Source organism: Podarcis melisellensis (genome assembly GCF_964234715.1).
Source record: "Podarcis melisellensis genome assembly, chromosome: 14".
NCBI lineage: Eukaryota > Metazoa > Chordata > Lepidosauria > Squamata > Lacertidae > Podarcis > Podarcis melisellensis.
This window is the reverse complement of record NC_138546.1, coordinates 32,435,148-32,454,804: the sequence shown is the minus strand read 5'-3', so window position 1 is coordinate 32,454,804 and position 19,657 is coordinate 32,435,148. Positions and strand designations below refer to the sequence as shown.

The following is a 19,657-nucleotide window of genomic DNA, read 5'->3' as shown; positions in this document are numbered from 1 at the left end:
GCTGAAGGCATGAGTGAGGACAGCTGCTTGACAAATGGTGAGGTCTGGGGGAAATGGCCTCACAGGCAAGTGGACCCTCTGGCAGGCCAGTATCAGCCTGCAGCCTGAAGGTTCTCCACCCATGGGACATAGAATTGTCTACAGAACTACATTTTTCATCAGCCAAGATCCAATAATATGTCTCTCGCAACATCAGCGACCTTTTAAGAGTTTTGATTGGTTACCAATGTAAGCAGATTCCAGCTAATTTAATAGCTAATTGGTGGAAACATGTAAAATAAGTCGGGGCACTGCAGGAAGATGCTCATATTTTTGCAGGCATGGAAGTCCAAGAGTCTCTGGTCATGTAATTGAAAGCTAGATTAAGGTTGCTAAAAGTTCTGAGGAAGTTATAAAAAAATTGTAGCCAGGGTAGACCATCTTGTCCAGAAACACAGTGGAATGAATCTTTATGCAGCTCCTCAATTCCCTTCTGAATTACAGTGACTCAAAGCTCTATAACCAGCATGTATTTGCATTAATTTCAGAATGCCTAGCATCATACCCAGCAGTTTTCCTGACTTGATTCAAAATATATTAGAGTTAACAGCACTGAATGTGCACTGAAATACAGGGAATGGTTATTCCTAAAACTGCCAGCAGCAGGAGCTATAGTTGTATTTCTGCTTTTAACAACTCCTCCAGCATGCTTTACTAATCTGAATAATTCTTTTTTTAAAAAATGAAAGAGTCCTTAATGCTTCACCTTTGAAAACCACTCTGCTTTACCTTTTTTATGACAGGTACTGCAAGGAAACAAGTGACAACTGATGGAGTGTCCACACCCTTTTGTGGAACCTTTAAAGGACACATGCCTTGTAAGCTGTACACGTAAATCTTTTGATCCTGTATGCAAACAAAATAAAGGAAACCTTTTCTCAACAATTGGGCATATATAGAATATGACAATATAGAAACAGAAGAAAACATGTTGTACACACTTTTAAAAAATTCAACTTGCTTCTGAAAAAGGTGGGCACATATTGTCTGTTTTTAACTCATGCAAAAGTATTTTGTATATCAAATCCATTCCTGTTAATCATTTTTTTAAAAAAATCATGTGTTTAGTTTGTTGGGATTTAGGTCCTTTTTAAAAACACTGTCTGGGGGAGAAGAGCCACCTGAGATGTCAGGCTGCCCATCTGAAGCATCCATGCCCTGCTGTGCCCTTCAACCCTACCAATTAACAGACTACAGCAGGCACCCGCTTAATGCGTTTGATGTCTGAAGCAATGGAGTGCCAGCAAGTGAGCAGAAGAGAAACTCCGGCTCAAAAACAGGTGACATAAGAAATACCTCGCTGAATAACAAATACCTCGGTGGCTGTCCATAGATAACTCTGAACTTTCATTTGGCAGCACAGCCTCATTCCTGGGCAGCTCATCCTTGCAACTTCGACCAGTCCTTTCTCTACGTTAACTACCGTGTAGTTCCTAGAAGGAGGAAAACAGAACTCATTTTAACAACAGCGCAAGAAGTAAAGCCAGAAACAGCCATGAGCTGTGTGTTTGGATGGTTCTCAAATTCTATCTCCCAGGGTAACTTCCACACTAGCTCACTTTTTTTTTTTTTTTAAAAAGACCAGACCTTTTGTGGTAAGGAAAGTGATAGGAAAATACACTGGGGTGGGGTAGGTAAAAATTGCTTGTGTACCTTCCCTGCAAACCAACCACAGCAATTGTTCAACAAACAGCCGAGGTTGTACAACCTCTTCACAAGCTTTGTGCCAACAAAGCAGGTAGAATGCTCACCTGGAAGCAGCTTCGGTGTTTGGGGGCTCCCCACAGTGGGTGTTGTCAAGATACAGTGGTGCCTTGGGTTACATACGCTTCAGGTTACAGACTCCGCGAACCCAGAAATAGTACCTCAGGTTAAGAACTTTGCTTCAGGATGAGAACAGAAATCGTGCTCCGGCAGCATGGCAGCAGCAGGAGGCCCCATTAGCTAAAATGGTGCTTCAGGTTAAGACCAGTTTCAGGTTAAGTACGGACCTCTGGAACAAAATAAGTACTTAACCCGAGGTACCACTGTATAGCTATCTACCTTCCCAGCTGGAAGTTGGAAGGATGGGAAAGAAAGAAAAGTTCTTCCGGGAGAAGAAAAATGTAGCCAGCGTGGTGTTGAAGCAAGAATGGAAGACTAGGACAAGGGAGGGACAACAACCCAGGTTCCAACAAATCATTAGCCTTCTAGCCATGAAATTCACTTGGGTGAGGTTGAGCCAGTCACTGTCTCCCAGGGCTAATCTATCTCACAGAGTTTTGGTGAGGATAAAATGGAAAAGGTGAGAATCATGAATACTGCCTTCAGATCCTTGGAGGAAAAGGGACGATCAATGAGCAAAATACATTTTCATTCCATTTGGCTACCAAACACCTGGATCCTCCAGGCCTAGTTAGCACAATGAAAGATGATGAGGTTGGTTTGGTTTGAAGAGGCCAGAGGATCTGATACATTCTTTAAACAACAGCAACTTGCCTAGCTTGCCTAACTTGCCTGGTTTCCCTCCCCGTTCCTTCCCTCTATATTCTGGGTCCCTTATTTTATCTATTTAAAGATTTCTACAGTTTTCCGCAAAATGCATCAACAATTTTAAACAAGAAAAGTTCATTAAACTATGTAAGGAATATACGTACATTGCAATGCGGACCAAGAATTTACAAATAAGTGAGCAGGTAACCAAAGGTTCACAAATGCAAAGGGTCCACACATTTAGTATTGCATTTGTTTGCTTAAGGGAAAGCCATCACGGCAATTGGATCAGAATGTTTTAAAAACAATGGCACAGGGGTGCATTTCCAAGGAGGAACAGAGAGTTGATTTTAATTTTGCTGCTACTCACAATAAGATACTGTTTGCATTTGGAAAGGAAAAGCCACAAGGCATCCATAAATTGATCACTGAATGCTGGATGTCTTAACCAGCCTGAGCACAAAACGTTACACATTAAAAATTTGAACCAGATGTGCTTTTTCCCGTTATTGTCCTGCCTTTTGGAAAAACACCCCCCAAACCAGCGTTACGAAACAACAGCAACAACCCTACCTATAACAAAAAGGAGAAGCCCGGGCATCAAAAATCTGGTCAAACCCAAGACATAACTTCCATTTTACCACAGCATTTATTTATAACATGTAGATAAATTAGTAAGATGGGCCCAAGGCTCTCATATACCTATCTATGGCTGGAAGGGAGATTCCTCCTTCGCAGGAAGGATCAGATGGTGTCACTAGTGGAGTGGAAGATTCACATCTCAAATTCAAAACACTCTTCTAATCCTAGTTCATCAAATGCCCTGGGCTCAGGGATTCAAAATGGTGGCTGAGGTTTTGGTTACACAGGGAATGCAGTGCCCGGGAGATGGGGGGAGTCCATTGGATTCATGGAAGTATGTATTTGAAAGTGGAAATTTGTTTATTAAAAACCTAATAAAATATTTATAAAAAAAAAAAAAACAAAATGGTGGCCCAAGTAAATAGTCCTTTTTCTGATGGCCCCCAAACACTACTGTACTTTGGTCTACAATGAACTCTAAACTGGACCACTGAAACCTTCTCATTGTGGTGGATCCCACAAGATCTCTGTTACTACATTATCCAATGTAATGCACTCATTACAAGGGTCTCTGTTTTCCATCTGCGAAGTGAGAATACCCAACCTTCCCTATGAATACAAGTGAGCATCTTCTGTATGCAGCTCAAGGGATGCTGAGCAACGGCTTTGTTTATGCTGAACTAAAGATGACAAGAAGGATCTAAAAATAAAAACAACAATACACAAACCTTGCGTCTTCTTTCCCATCCCAGAATACGACTGTGCACTCTTCCCCTTGGGAAGAGAAGAAGGACAACTGCTTCCCACATGGCAGCAGGTACATGAACGTAGCGAAAGTAGGTTCTTTCATTCGTCCTATCACAGAGGTGGCCAATGGGCGCTGTGTGAAAGAGAGGACAGCGTAGTGTGTCTATGAAAGATGATGGTATATATGAAAGGACCTCCTGTCCCCTTCAGAGCTCTGTGTCTCCTTTGAGGCACACAACATGCAGGGAGCTCTTTGCTCCACTGGAACGAACAGAGACACATGGGGCTACACACATGAGTGTGAGGGAAACAGGGCCCCCCTAAGCATTATTTAAAGGTATCACTGTGCTCAAAATGTATTTATTTATTTCATAAAGTTTACACACTGCTTAGTTGTAAAAAAACACACACACAGCAAAATGGTTTGCAAATACTGTAGAAAAAATAAATTATCATGCAAAACATCTATTTAAAACTTCCAAAATAAAAATAAAACCAGCAATAAACTAAAAACAGATTAAAATACACTTTGAGATTCTACATATCTGGATAGGGTTGCCTAAATGAAATTGTTTTGCAGTCAACTGGCATATATGGTCATGGTCTTTGGAAGCAATTCCCCCCAATGCATTCTTGCATGCCGTTTTCACCAACCTATGTATTTTCATCCACACTTTCCCTTAATATATGTATTTTATAAGCACATCGTTTGGAGAACTGCATCACAAAATCCAAAGTGTGAATTCTGACGGGTTACTAACAATCTGGTTTGCATATTTTTGGGAAGCATGGATTAGCTAGGCTTGCTTTTACATGCTGCGACATTGTGGAACGGATCAAATGCCGGTTCAAGAGGCCCGGGCCCAGCAGAAGTGCGAATTAGCAGTTTCTAATTAAAGCGCAAACCAAATCCAATTTGTTCCGCACCCCTACTAGGTGATCTGAAGCGGTCCCCATTCTCTCTGAACCCAGCCTACCTCACAGGGCTTTTGTGTGGATAAAATTACAAGAATCATGATATGCTTCTTCTGAGCTCCCTGGAGGAAAAGCAGGGCCAAATATTATTAACAAAGTCCAAAATCCATGTTAGTGCAATACTTTCATTAGCTCAACCAAAATGTCACAGGATCCTGTGCAGGGTTATAAAGTTACCCAGAATTCATCATCGTAAAAGCAACACAAAGGGGGTGGGAGAGAGAGAGACGTCTGTTGGCCAAGGCATCTGTGTCTGCATCTAGTAACAGCCTTAAAGCTGTTTTTTGGGGGGGTGGGGGAGAAAGGCAGCAGCAGACATTCAAACGAGGCCCTTTCAGGTGCTCTGCAGGTTTCAGGTTGCAGAGCAGCCTCCTGGGAACAGCTGCCTACTACTTCTTCATTCCTGTTTTCTGCCGACCAAAGGAACTTGCCCTAAGGACAGAGGTGGAACTGGGTTAGCAGCTGGTTATTGTATCTGCAGAAACTGGAGGATGGGATCCCTCATTATTTGCTCTCTCCTCCTTCCCAGGAGGTCTGGTTGCAACCTGAAACAAGCAGAGCACCTGACAACTGACTGTCTGCTACTGCCTCCCATGCTCCATCTTAAACAAACAGCAGACACAGAATCATAGAACTGAAGAGTAGGAAGGGACCCTGAGGACCATCTAGTCAAACCCCCTGGAATGCAGGAACATGCAGCTGTCCCATACGGGGATCGAACCTTGGTGTTATCAGCACCACGCTCTACCCAACTGAGCATAGATGGCTCTCCTCGTTCCAGCACTTTTAAATCACCTGATGAAGAATTCTGTGAAACTCAAAAGCTTGCACGCTATTTATTTTTTCACATTTTGGGTAGCTTAATAAAAGTTAATGTGGATTTTGGATTTTGTTGTTGTTGTGAGTCAACATAAATTGCTGGCCTAGGTAAAGTTTTAGGCTGATGAAAATGTATGAAGAGCCCTGTTTGTAACTCAGAAAATGGTCAAAAAGGACCCTGTTGTGCCAAGACAACCTTCTCGTACCTTTTCTGGCTTAGTGTCCCAACACTCCATCATCAAGGCCTGCATCTGATGGAACTGTACTTCTTCGGGCTGGCCCAGGACAGGCCGGATCCCCTTGGATAGCTTCTTAGCAATTTGAAGCTGGTGCTGGCCAAGCACAGGCCGCTGCCCGGACAACACCTCATAGAGCACCATTCCATAGGAAAACATGTCCACCTAGGAGAAAAATACGTGCCCATTACAGAGATCTTTCCATTTTGGATGAGCTTTGGATTCACACTTTGAATACTATGCACAGTTGTATTCTTGATTATTTTATTTTTGCAAATCTTGTATACGACTTGATTGTCCTAAAACCTCAAAGTGGTTTGTAATAATAATAATAATAATAATGATGATGATGATGATGATGATGATGTTATTGTATTGGCCCAAAATAAATATTTATAACATTCAAAAAACAATTAAAATCAGAAACCCATTGCACAAGAGATTTTACAATCTGTTGTGCGACAAAGTTACCAGCTGCTCTGTTGGTGCAAAAACATTTAGCTTACTTTGGAACAAGTGTATCATTAAATGACTACACTGGATACAAACCATCATTTTTGAAACATCTTGGCTCTGGTTTCTATACCTAACTAAGATCAGGGGTGCCAAGTTGAATAAAATATTGGGGGGACCCAGGTAAGCCCTGTCCCGCACAATCAATCACACACCATTTGAATGGCTATGCCCATCAACTTGGGGGTCCCCAGCCCCCTGAAACATTTTATGGGGTCGATGAAGGGGCCTTAGCCCCTAGGAGTTGGCTCCTATGCCTAATATAGGCCCTTTAGTTCTGGGTGTGAATTTCTCCCACAGAAGCAGACACCTGAGACTTACCTTTTCATCATAGACGATCCGAGGTCGTATCTCGGGGGCCTGGTACCCTGGTGTGCCCTCCACTCCCAGAGCGCCTTCATGAAAGGACTGTCGAGATATCCCGTAGTCGGATAGTTTGATATTGATGCTTTCCTTCACGTCTAGAGACCACACTAGAATGTTGTCTGACTTCAGGTCACAGAAAATGATGCTCTTCTTGTGGAGGTAGGCCAGGCCTGCTGCTATCTGATAGGCTACTTTTAGGGTCAACATGTGCCCTAGTGGCACAAAGGATGCCCCTATAGAAAGAGAGGGGAGAAAATATCACTGAGGGGGTATTGCTAGAACTGCGGCCCTCTGCTTCTGCAAAAGACCTGCCATAGCCCCCTCCAAAAGGACCATATGGACCCAACCTTAAACCACAGAAGAACTCTCCAAGTTATTACCTTTAGAGCTTTCTGACAATACGGTGGTGAGGCTGCCCAAAGGAGCCAGCTCTAAGGCGAAGCAGAGCGGGTGAATGCTAATCCCAATCAAGGAGACGACGCATGGGTGCTGCAGTGAGTGGAGCATGCTGGCTTCCTGGCGGAACTCGGAGAAGTTCTTCATGGCATCCATGGCCTGCAGGTGTCTCAACATGGAGTCTAAGCAGAGGAGACAATGTGCTGCTGTTACATTATTTTATGCTGCAGGGCATTGGCACAACCACAGAAGAGTAGCCCTGCTGGGCTGGATCAAGAGTCCTTTGGAGCAGAAAAGACTATGTATGCAACCACGGCTGTGCGGATGTTATTGGCCCAGAGATGGAAAGAAGATAAAGTCCCGACCAGAGAAGAATGGCAGATAAAGTTGATGGATTGCTGAAATGGCTAAAATGACCGGGAATCAGAAATCAGGAAGACCAAAATTTTAATAAGGAATGGGGGAAATTTATAATTTATCTTAGTAGGATTGGAATATCACTTGTAGTTTAATGGTGAATTTTGGATATACAGTGGTACCTCGGATTGCATACGCTTTAGGTTACAGGCTCTGCTAACTCAGAAATAGTACCATGGGTTAAGAACTTTGCTTCAGGATGAGAACAAAAATTGTGCAGCGGAGGTGCAGCAGCAGCAGGAGGCCCCATTAGCTAAAGTGGTGCTTAAGGTTAAGAACAGTTTCAGATTAAGAACAGACCTCCAGAATGAATTAAGTTCTTAACCCGAGGTACCACTGTAATGGAGATTTGGATCAGTATAAAAGATGCAGGAGGAAATGACTAGCAATAGGACCCACAAAGGGAAGGAGGAAAGTCCAGGAGGTTCCTTGGAATCTTGTTTCTTGTGTTGTATATTGGATATGGGATTGTAAAACTGCAATTTGAAAAACCAAATTAATATTTTTTTTTAAGAGAGTCCTGCTTCTGACTGAGTAGCAGTCAAGATACTTCTGGGAAGCCTGCAGGCAAAAGGGTCAACGACAACCATTTCCACCTTTGAAATAAACCCCTGTGCTCATTTCTCCACACCTCAATTCCATGCATTGCTCAGACCTCTGCCCTGTAGCAGACTAGATCAGGCTTGCTGCTTTGATTCACACGTGCATGTTGCACAAAGGTTTATTAGAATGTACCAAACCTCCCCACCCCTTCCACACATACACACAAAATCCCCACACCAAGATGCACATTATTTCTTGTACATTGTAAAAGCTGTATTTAAACAGGTGCTCCCAGTACCTCAAGTATGGAAGCTTGTTTGCTGGTAAGCATGGATAGCTTTTGGTGGCGAGGGAGAAGGACCCACAAGTAACTAGTGTGGTGTGGAGGTTAGAGAGTCGGACTAAAACCTGGGAGACCAGGATCCTAATCCCCACTCAACCATGGAACGCACTGAGTGACCTTGAGCCAGTCGCTCACTCTCAGCCCTACCTACCTCATCGGGTTGTTGTGAGGATATAAAATGGGAAGGAAGAGAACCGTGCATAACAGCAACCTTGAGCTCCTTGGATGAAAGGTGGGATACAAATGTAAAAATAAAATGTGATAAATAAGGGCATATTCACCTGTAGCCGAACCAGCAGAACTCTTGCATTTTTTAATCTGGAATCGCTTCACGGCCACTGGCTTTCCTTCGTACCGTGCCTGATATATAACCGTTCCGCTTCCTCCTTGGCCAAGAACATTGTTTTCATTTTCAGTGTATTCTAGCTTTCTGTTTTCTAGAAACAATCTGCCGGCCACCCATGTGAGAGAAGGGAAAAGGGACAGAGAGAAACCTTATGATTGGGAATGAAGAGATACACACATGGAGTGGTGTGCAAGAAGGCAATGTCAGGCTTTAAGATCACCCACATCATCTCCAAATTCTCTGGGAAAAGACAGCAAATGCTGTCCCCAGTCATGATGGGGCTTTCACCCCAACTATTTGCTGCCTAGAGCTGTGCCAAACTAAACATTTTTCTTATTTGCTTTCTCACTCATGAGCCAAGCTGTATGACCAGTGGCCTCAAGTCCTCATGCAAATTCACATTTGTGTATGCCATGTATACATTTTTGCAAAGCAATTCCCCCTGAAATAATGCAATTTTGTATATTGTTTTCACCCATTTAAGCACTTCTATGCACGCTTTACTCTAGTATGAGAAATTTTCTTTGCACACAGGTGACTTGGATGGAGAACTGCACTACCAAATTCGGAGAAGTGCAAAATTTCAAAGGACAGCTTTGTTTTGGTTTGTGTCATGTGTTTTGGTACATGCAAATTGGGTAAGTTCGCTTTTAAATTCAAAAACTGAATTTCTCCTCCCTCTCTGCTCGCAGTACATATGCACAAATGAGTAAATGTGAGAAATGATTACAACAGAAAATGGTATGGGAACGAGAACTGGATATTGTAGCTCTGGGGAGGGAAAAAGAAAAGAGACATTAGTATTACCTGGCAGGGAAATCTGTCATGAAAAGCTCAGGGACCAGCTCCTGTAAAGGGACAGGTATGGCCGGGTGGTGAACACAGGTGATGCTGTCCAGCTCAATGGCGGTTAGGACACAATCCTCCATGTTGAAGTATTGCATGTCTTCCATTTCCTGGCAGCCTTTTCCTTCTTGACTTTTAGGGGTGGAACAGACTGGGCAAGGGACATATTGCTCCATTAACAGAGTCCCGTCACTCTCTGTGGCTGTGAGTGCTGAGGAGGAATTAAGAAATATCATCATCAACATCACTGCCCTTCCATAGATGAAACCATGCTCAAGGTGGCTGACAACATGAAAAGATTTATGTACAGGCAACCCCTGTTTTGTGCACATGTTTTGTGGTCATTGCACATGTCGGCGGAGCACGCATAAGCCCGCCACACCCCGTTATGCCCTCTTCTGGGTCTGAAAACAACCCGCACATGCATGCTTGTGCGTTCGTTCAAAGTGTGCAAAACAGGAAATGCCTATAATTGCAAAAGTAAAAACATAAATCAAACACCTTTCACTCAAAGCTAACTGGATCCCATTGATGAGACTGCAGCATGGGTATTTCAAGCTTCCAGAAAGGAATGTCTTTTTTAAAGGGAATTACAATGGAAAAATTCACAGGAAAGGACAAAGTCTTTTAATGAAATGAGTTCTCTGGTATGCACAGAGCTCAACCTCATAAAGGGAGGGCTTTGTGTTACACAGTTTGACATTTAAGTCAGGGCTTTTTGCTTGTAAAACAGAGCAAATTAGCATAGCTGTTTCCTCTTTTTCAGTTTGTTTTTGCCAAAACTACATAATTGTGAAATAACAGACTCGGTGCTTAGTCCAATTTCATAGGAGATGCTTGTATTGGTTTTCATCCTTCTCTTGCCTACAATTCAAATGCAAAACCTACACACTGACCAGAATTTGCATTTGATTTGAAAAATTGTTTTACACTCTACCCTGCATTAGCAGCATTCATAAGCTATCATGATGGCCACCCAATTAAAGAAATCACAGGTCAATTAATCATGTGGATTTTAGCCAGCCAATTAAATGTCATGAATGTGTACACAAGCAAAAACAGTGGGTGGTCTCCAATGTTAGTTCTACTCAGAATAGGATTGTTTAAAGCAATGACAAGACTAGCTTAAGTCTACCTATTATATTTAAGTTGCTGCTGCTTTTGCTGTTCCGCTGGCTGCCAGGGCATGCATGCAGCCAATCCCCTCTCAGCCAGCAAGGCACACACCCTAGATGAGGCCACTCATTGGCCAGTTTGAACTTCAGCAGCTGGTGGGAACTCAAGCCAACTGCCCAGGCGGCCAAGGGGAATTCCCTCAACGGCTGCCTGTCCAATGCCCGGGATGGCAACCAAGTGCAACAGCTGCCCACCTGGTGGAAGGGGCAAGCATCAATTGTTTTTAATTATTTTTAACATGATTTTTATTAACATAATTTAATATTACAGAATAATAAACAATTAACTTTATTCTATTATTTTAAAAAAGTAGTGTTTCAACAAACAATATTTTTATATCCCCGAGGATGTACTAATGTCAGAAAATCACTAGCCTGGAATCATTATTTGTTGGTCAGCAACATCTGATCGATTGCACAGTGAGATTAATTGACTGCTTAGTGAGATTAATTACTTAGAAGACCTTTCAAATGGACTCTGATTAATTAAGCAGCAGATTTCATTTAAAAATATTGCTTTTGATAGTACTTATACAAAACAATCATCACCTTGCTGACAAAGGTCCGTATAGTTAAAAGCTATGGTTTTCGCAGTAGTGATGTATGGAAGTGAGAGCTGGACCATAAAGAAGGCTGAACGCCAAAGAATTGATGCTTTTGAATTATGGTGCTGGAGGAGATTCTTGAGAGTCCCATGGGCTGCAAGAAGATCAAACCGATCCATTCTGAAGGAAATCAGCCCTGAGTGCTCACTGGAAGGACAGATCGTGAAGCTGAGGCTCCAATACTTTGGCCACCTCATGAGAAGAGAAGACTCCCTGGAAAAGACCCTGATGTTGGGAAAGATGGAGGGCACAAGGAGAAGGGGACAACAGAGGACAAGATGGTTGGACAGTGTTCTCGAAGCTCCTAATGTGAGTTTGACCAAACTGTGGGAGGAAGTGGAAGACAGGAGTGCCTGGCGTGCTCTGGTCCATGGGGTCACGAAGAAGTCGGACACGACTAAACAACAAAATACAAAACAATAATAGAAAATTGCACAACCAGCTTCTGATTCCCAAGGTCGCTTTAGATATGCATTTCATGAACATTTGTGTTTTCTTCCACTCTGTGGATCCAAGCCCTCTCATGCAGCATAGGGAACTGAAGGCTGTTCAAAGATCAGATTGTGAGATGTGGTATAAAACTGATCCACTCAATGGAGAAGAAGTTGAAAACACCACCCTGGGTTCCCAGATCTTCAAGGATGCCTGAAGTGCAGTTCTTTGGGTCATGGCCAAGCCATCATTGCTGTAAGCCAACTTTTTCAGAAATAATTCTTACCTGGAAACCATTGGTCTATTAGAGAATTGACATGATCGGTGATGAAAGCCATTGCTGAGAAATCTCTCATGTCTGACTGGCAGATGATTTTAATGCCACCGCTTTTCTTCTTCTTCCAGTTTACGTTGGAAGACTCTACACTGCAAGGAAGAGAAACCCAAAAGATGCGCTTTTGAGAAAGGGAAGGGAGAACAGGATCGTTACAGCAATTCCTGTTGAGTTTCAGCTGCCTGGGGTTTTACCCACTGGAAGAGCACACGCTGCGTCTGCAGACGGGCCCAGATTCAACCCCTGGTATCTCCAGGTATTATCTCCCAACGTGATTCACATCAATAAAATTTGGACTCGTGGTGGCCCAGCAACCCGATATAATCCTGGAGGCAATCCTATATAGGCCCTGTGGCTCACCCCTTTTTTTGGTAAATAGTATAATGGAAATAATTCCAATATTTTAACATTTGAGATTGCTTTGGGTCTTGTGAGAAATGTCCCCAGTTGTATCTGCTGCACCTCAACCATTACCTCAGGTAGCCTCCATCAAAGGTGACAAACAGCCCCTCTTGCCAGTAAATGGTGTGGTTCCTTTTCACCCTGAAAGTGCTGCATCTGTTGCGCTGTGTGCCTGTGAAGCTGTAGACAGCGGCTCTTTTATTCCTGCTCTTGCCCGTCTTCTTGTTTTCAACGAACTGGAATATGAGAAAGAATTCAGAGAATCAGGTGCAAAGTCTTCCCAATCCACACACATATGCTCTTGCTGCCAGTCACACATTTGCTAATTGGAATCAATAAAATGGCCCTAGCTTGGTGCAGAATGCCCCAGCTGTCTCTTCAGGGATGGCTGAAAGAGACTGCTGCCCAAAACTCTGGAGTGCCATTGGCTACTCAGTGTAAGACAGTGCTGAGCCAAGCAGTCATGGGTCTGGTGTAGCATAAAGCAGCTCCTTAACTACTATATATTTTGCATATTTGTCTGTTATGGCCATTTGTTCTCTATGTGTCCAGACGCTTCTAGATAAATTGTTGTCGAGCTCAGCATGAAGGTCCCTGAGGTGAGGATGTCAGGCACCATTTTGAATCAAGCCGGTGGACCAAATCATGACTTTGGCAAGACTCCATCCATTTTTTTGTGTGTGATTGGTCCAAACCCGCTAACAACAATATTCATTTTAAAAACACAGTATTTTGGGGTTTCTAATAAATCCTGGGCAGCCCCGGGCACTCCCCGCTAGTGTTCTATACAGAGTTCAAATTTCCTCCTACACATTGCAAATATTTAAATATCATCTAAGAGGTTGTTTTCCAGGATGGAGAATGAAGAGGTGCATGCAGAAACTATAATACTGTACAAAAGTAAGATTTACCTTTGTTGCCCCACCTACTTTTCTCTGGCCCCGCCCACCACTGGCATGTGGACCCCCGAAGGTTGCCCTGAGGTGAATGTGGCCCTTGGAATGAATGACCAATTTTCCACTTAATGTAACAGAGCTGGACTGCACTCTGCATAGCCACCATAGTCAGGAACGATGCTAAGCTATTTTTAGCATCAGTTTTTTTTCCTTAAACTGCATATTCATAAGGAGCCTGATAAGCTCCTGCAGCCCCCCTGGCATCATTCCTGTCATCAGCACTGATACAAATCAGCTGAACAATTTGATGCGATGACAGGATAACAACAAGATAACAAGATTGGGTGGGTAATTACACAGATTGCCAATGAAGTTAATACTAATGTAATCAGTGTGCCGAGAATTAAACTAGTGCCAAATGCGTCGCCACTGAGAGTTTTAAGCAAAACAAACTGGTGGTGACAATCATGTTGGAATAATCTTTGCGTGAGGATAAACAAAACAAAAGAAGTCTACTGCAACTTGTTAGCGCACATTCTAGAACTTGTGTCAGACTGCTCCCAAAATGCCTGTCATTGTGCAAGGTGAAGGGAGGGTATCAGACATGCATGAGGCTTGTATATCGCAAGGACCCTTCAGGAGACAATGGGACCCCCATTAGGTAGTGTCTCGCTGCCCTGCCTTCTTTTCACCCCTTTCCCCAGAGGAGTAAGAGGGAACAAAAGAGCCTGCTGGATCAGACCAGTGGCCCATCTATTCCAGCATCCTGTTCTCACACAGCAACCATTCCCTTATATAGGGGATACAGTTGAGGTGGACATAAATGTTGGAAATTTGGGTGCAACTCAGCTTGCAGAACACCTCTTGCAAAGAGTTAAAACAGTTACCTAGGGATCTATTTATCCTCCAAAAATCTGAATTTATTTAAAGATAATTATGAAAAATGTTGGTTGGAAATTAAAAAGGACTTGGAAATTTGGTCAAGATTGAAACTTTCCTTGTTGGGTAGAATTGCAGCTATAAAGATGAATGTATTGCCGAAAATGTTATTTTTGTTTCAAACCCTACAGATTGTGGACAGAGTGGAATGTTTTGGAAAATGGCAGAAGGATATATCTAGGTTTGTCTGGCAGGGCAAAAAGCCCCGAATAAAGTTTAAAATTTTAACTGATTCGAAAGAAAGAGGGGGGTTTGCCCTGCCGGACTTGAGGTTATATTATGAATCTGCAGCCTTCTGCTGGTTGAAAGATTGGTTTCTGTTGGAAAACACGGATGTCCTAGATCTGGAAGGATTTGACAATGCTTTTGGTTGGCATGCATATTTATGGTACGACAAGGTTAAAGTTCATAAATTGTTTAAAAACCATATTGTTAGAAAAGCAATTTTCGCAGTCTGGTTGAAATACAAAGACTTATTAGAGAGTAAAACCCCGAGGTGGTTATCACCGATGGAGGCTAAGGCTCGAAAAAGACTCAATATGGAGGCCTACTGGCCGAAATATTGGGAAATAATTGAAAAAATTGGAGACAATTGGAGGTTGCAGAGCCTGGAGAAATTAAAAAATAAGGTGCGGGATTGGTTACATTATGCTCAAATTCAAGAGGTTTTTAAAATAGATAAAAAAGTTGGTTTCCAGGTGGAAAAATCAAAATTGGAGACAGAATTGTTAGAACCAAAGACCAAGACATTATCGAGAATGTATAACTTGCTGCTTAAGTGGAATACACAGGATGAGACAGTTAAATCTGCCATGATAAAATGGGCACAGGATGTTGGACATAACATAATGTTTGAAGACTGGGAAAGGTTATGGAACACCGGAATGAAATTTACGGCATGTAGTGCCTTGAAGGAAAACATTATGAAAATGATATACCGGTGGTACATGACCCCAGTCAAGTTAGCTAAGATATATCACCTGTCTGATAACAAATGTTGGAAATGTAAGGAGGCAGAAGGGACATTTTTTCATCTCTGGTGGACCTGCCCAAAAGTGAAGGCCTTCTGGGAAATGATTTATAATGAATTGAAAAAGGTATTTAGGTATACCTTTTCTAAGAAACCGGAGGCCTTCCTGCTGGGTATGGTAGACCAGAAAGTGTCAAAGAAGGATAGAACTTTCTTTATGTATGCTAGCACAGCAGCAAGAATACTCATTGCAAAGAACTGGAAGACTCAAGATTTACCCACGCTGGAGGAATGGCAGACGCAGTTGATGGACTATATGGAACTAGCCGAAATGACTGGCAGAATCCGAGATTTGGAAGAAGAAACAATTGAGGGGGATTGGAAAAAATTTAAAGATTACCTGCAGAAATATTATATGTTGTATGAAGCTTAAGTTTGTGCACGATTAGGAAATGTTATGCTTTAGCAAATAGGATTAAGTAAATGGTAAAATAAGCCATAAAAGAGAAAAGGAGACAATCTGAACTAAAACATTATGTTTATTATAAAGGTGTTAAAATTGAGATACAACATATTGAATTTGAAGACATAATGATTGGAAGTTACAATAAGGTTTGAAATAAGGTAACAATTTGCTGATATTGTTAATTTAAAGAACGCAGATCTGGAAGGTGTGGGGAAGTCCAAAAGGGATTTAAGAACAGTTGAATCGTTAAGTATTTTCTTTTTTTGGTTAAAAAAAAAAATGTTTCTTGTATTTCTTGTTTCTGTACTGTTTGGAATGTATAAAATTATGAAAAGAAACGCAATAAAAAAACTTTATAAAAAAAAAAAACAAAGAGTTAAAACAGAGAGTAAGGGACCTTCAGATTCCTAGCCTACCTATGAAGATCTCTCCTTCCTTTGAAATCTAGACTGATAGGTCAAAGGATGCATCCTGTATACAACTTCCTCCTCCTCCTTTATCAACACCTCGGGATGAGAGGTAATCTTGGGTTTATCCTTGGATAATAAAGGCGCAAGCAAAACTTCCTTTGTTTTCTCTAGATATAGTTAGTTAGCTCAGAACCAGAAACTTTTCTATACAGTACTAGTTACATTCTTGCTCTAATAACTAACTTGCTTATTTCTCTTTACCAAAATCTCCCTGTGTGATTGCAACACGTAATTTCTACTCTCTGGCCAAATGTACAAGCCATATGCTGCATACCAAAGTTCAGTAAATCTGTCCCGTGGCCTTGACAACACATTTTCCAGAGTTTTCTCTCTGGCAATGCTTTTGCAGCTATTCAACCCATAATTATTATTTTTTTAAAAAACCCCAACTTTAAATTGTGCTTTACGTTTTACAGTGTGCACCACCTTGATATTTTATGATACAGTAGTATAGAAATCCTTAAATAAATAAATAAATAGTAAAGTCACTGAGAACTGAGCCCATAGTCCTTTGTGTGGTCTAACCCTGCGTTCTGTTTCTTGGTCACACTAGAGAGTGACAGAAGCAACATAGCACAAACAGGAAATGGCAGGTGGGCATTTTAGCAACAAATCTTGTCATGTAAGGTTTCATCGTATACCAGGATTATTTTCTAAGGAGGTTTTTTATTTGCCGCTGTTTGCATCTACCTACCTGGAGGTCCATTTCTGCCAGACTTATGAGCATCCGGGCTATGAACCTCTGCCAAAAGCCGACGGGAACAAAACTCATCTTGAACACCCTCTGGATGGTGTTGGTTGTCTGATGGCGGAAGCCATGGATATCGAGGGCTGGCTTGGCAGGAAGCAGGTGGGGAAGGAGGTAACTGAAACCAAACAAAACGTCCAGATTCTGAGTTGTGGCTCTCAGAGTGACAAATGCCTTTGGCCTGCCTGATAGAACATGTTAGTTTTGCTGTCAACAGCACAGCCAAAATCATATACGTTTTAAACTTCCGGAGCAGCACAGGGCGGTACGATATTGTGGCTCTGGGGGCTGCTGCGTTTAAAATTATGCCATGGAAAGAGACAAGCAAGGAACAGACGTAGCTTAGAGGCTCATCTGTTGGAATGGATTTTGAGTACCGTAATAATATGGGATGTTTGCGTCACTAAACAAAAAACAAACTCCCTTATTTTATTTTATTTTAAAAACACGATCAGGTGCTGAAAGATTTCTTGATTTCCCTTAAGCCCAGCAATGTGCTGAGATAAAAATGGGCTCCTGGGAAACATCTAATGAACCAACAGCTACCTGAGGAACCTGTTGCTATAGGCATCTTTACCTGTGCAGTTTTTTAAAGGGTAAAGGGGACCCCTGACCATTAGGTCCAGTCGTGGCCGACTCTGGGGTTGCGGTACTCATCTCGCTTTATTGGCTGAGGGAGCCGGCGTACAGCTTCCGGGTCATGTAGCCAGCATGACTAAACCGCTTCTGGTGAACCAGAGCAGTGCAGGGAAATGCCGTTTACCTTCCCGCAATAGTGATACCTATTTATCTACTTGCACTTTGACGTGCTTTCGAATTGCTAGGTTGGCAGGAGCACGGACCGAGCAATGGGAGCTCACCCCGTTGCAGGGATTTGAATCGCCAACCTTCTGATCGGCAAGTCCTTGGCTCTGTGGTTTAACCCACAGTGCCACCCACATCCCTGTGCAGTTTTATACTTCCTGATAAATTCCCCCCATGGGAGTTGGGTGGAATAGATTAGGCTACTGTCCTCAGAACACCTCTCAAACCTGGAAATCTAAGGCAGTGTTTCCCAACCTTGGGCCTCCAGCTGTTTTTGAACTACAATTCCCATCATCCCTGACCACTGGTCTTGCTAGCTAGGGATGATGGGAGTTGTAGTCTAAAAACAGCTGGAGGCCCAAGGTTGGGAAACACTGATCTAAGGACACCATTTCTTCTTATGGGCATAAAAATGTAAGGTGTCGTCACACACTTGTGTTTGTATGGCCACCAAGAGGAGGACACCCCAACTGCAGCATGAGGAATGGTTGGAGGGCCTTGGTGAGTTGTTTAATGGAGGGAGGATGGACCTCAAATTTATTTATAGATAAATAAACAGCACATTTTGCCATAACAGCATCAAAGTGCAGCGGCAGATTTAACTCTGTGCTTGAGCATCAGCTGCTTGTAAATGGCCCTGAACATTCCAGAGTACATTTCTCAGCCGACAGCAGCTTTGCCCTCCCCTTCTTGGCCAATGACAGGGTTGCAATTCCGTCAGGCAATCTAGACAGTAATTGCTAGCAGCCTGTCAGAAGTAACTAACCATAGAAACGGCATCAATAAATGGCAACAAGATTTGCCTGAAGATGCAGCAAAATAAAGGGGGGGCTTGAAGAGAGTGCTGAGGGGGCAAGGGACAATGTAATAACCTGTTTCCCTGCAGGAATTGCCTTTGCAGAGATAGGTTTCAAAGTGAAACTGGGTTGGAAATAGAAAAAAAGGTTAAGTACCTGGGGGTAAATCTGACATCAAAAAATGTGAATTTATTTAAAGACAACTATGAAAAATGTTGGACAGAAGTTAAGAAAGATCTAGACATATGGTCTAGGCTGAAACTTTCCTTGTTAGGCCGAATTGCTGTTATCAAGATGAATGTATTGCCAAGAATGTTGTTTTTATTTCAGACGTTGCAGATTCTAGACAAAATGGACTGTTTCAAGAGGTGGCAGAAAGACATATCTAAATTTGTCTGGCAGGGCAAAAAGCCCAGAATAAAATTTAAGATCTTAACTGATGCAAAAGATAGAGGGGGCTTTGCCCTGCCAGACTTAAGACTTTATTATGAATCAGCAGCTTTTTGCTGGTTGAAGCAATGGCTACTTCTTGAAGATACAGACATTCTTGATCTGGAAGGATATGACAATAGTTTTGGTTGGCATGCATATCTGTGGTATGACAAGGTAAAGGTGTATAAAAGTTTTAAGAACCATATTGTCAGGAAAGCATTGTACAATGTTTGGAATAGATATAAGGATTTATTGGAAAGTAAAACCCCTAGGTGGTTGTCACCAATGGAAGCGAAAGCAGTGAAAAAAATTAACAGGGACTCTAATTGGCCTAAGTATTGTGAAATTTTAGAATATGATGGCGAAAGACTGAAGCTACAAAGTTTTGAGAAGCTAAAGCATAAAGTTCGAGATTGGTTACACTACCGTCAGATAAATGAGATGTTTAAGCAGGACAGGAAACTTGGTTTTCAGAAGGAGAGGTCAAAGTTAGAAACAGAATTGTTAGAATCCAATACTAAAAACTTATCTAAAATGTATAATTTGC

At 42.2% G+C, this 19,657-nt stretch overlaps 1 protein-coding gene across 4 annotated transcripts in view; it reads right to left on the bottom strand.

Moving 5' to 3' along the window:
• LRRK1 (leucine rich repeat kinase 1) overlaps positions 1 to 19,657 on the bottom strand; it is an 87,999-nt gene that overhangs the window by 7,262 nt on the left and 61,080 nt on the right. For all 4 annotated transcript variants that reach the window (XM_081888350.1, XM_081888349.1, XM_081888348.1 and 1 more), the window contains 11 exons: positions 17,024 to 17,195; positions 12,661 to 12,824; positions 12,139 to 12,278; positions 9,602 to 9,851; positions 8,730 to 8,896; positions 7,130 to 7,327; positions 6,705 to 6,982; positions 5,841 to 6,035; positions 3,822 to 3,973; positions 1,355 to 1,472; positions 769 to 885 (listed from right to left, as the gene is read on the bottom strand). In XM_081888350.1, the coding sequence (XP_081744476.1) occupies positions 769 to 885; positions 1,355 to 1,472; positions 3,822 to 3,973; positions 5,841 to 6,035; positions 6,705 to 6,982; positions 7,130 to 7,327; positions 8,730 to 8,896; positions 9,602 to 9,851; positions 12,139 to 12,278; positions 12,661 to 12,824; positions 17,024 to 17,195 (1,951 nt within the window). The remainder of the gene's footprint in view (positions 1 to 768; positions 886 to 1,354; positions 1,473 to 3,821; positions 3,974 to 5,840; positions 6,036 to 6,704; positions 6,983 to 7,129; positions 7,328 to 8,729; positions 8,897 to 9,601; positions 9,852 to 12,138; positions 12,279 to 12,660; positions 12,825 to 17,023; positions 17,196 to 19,657) is intronic.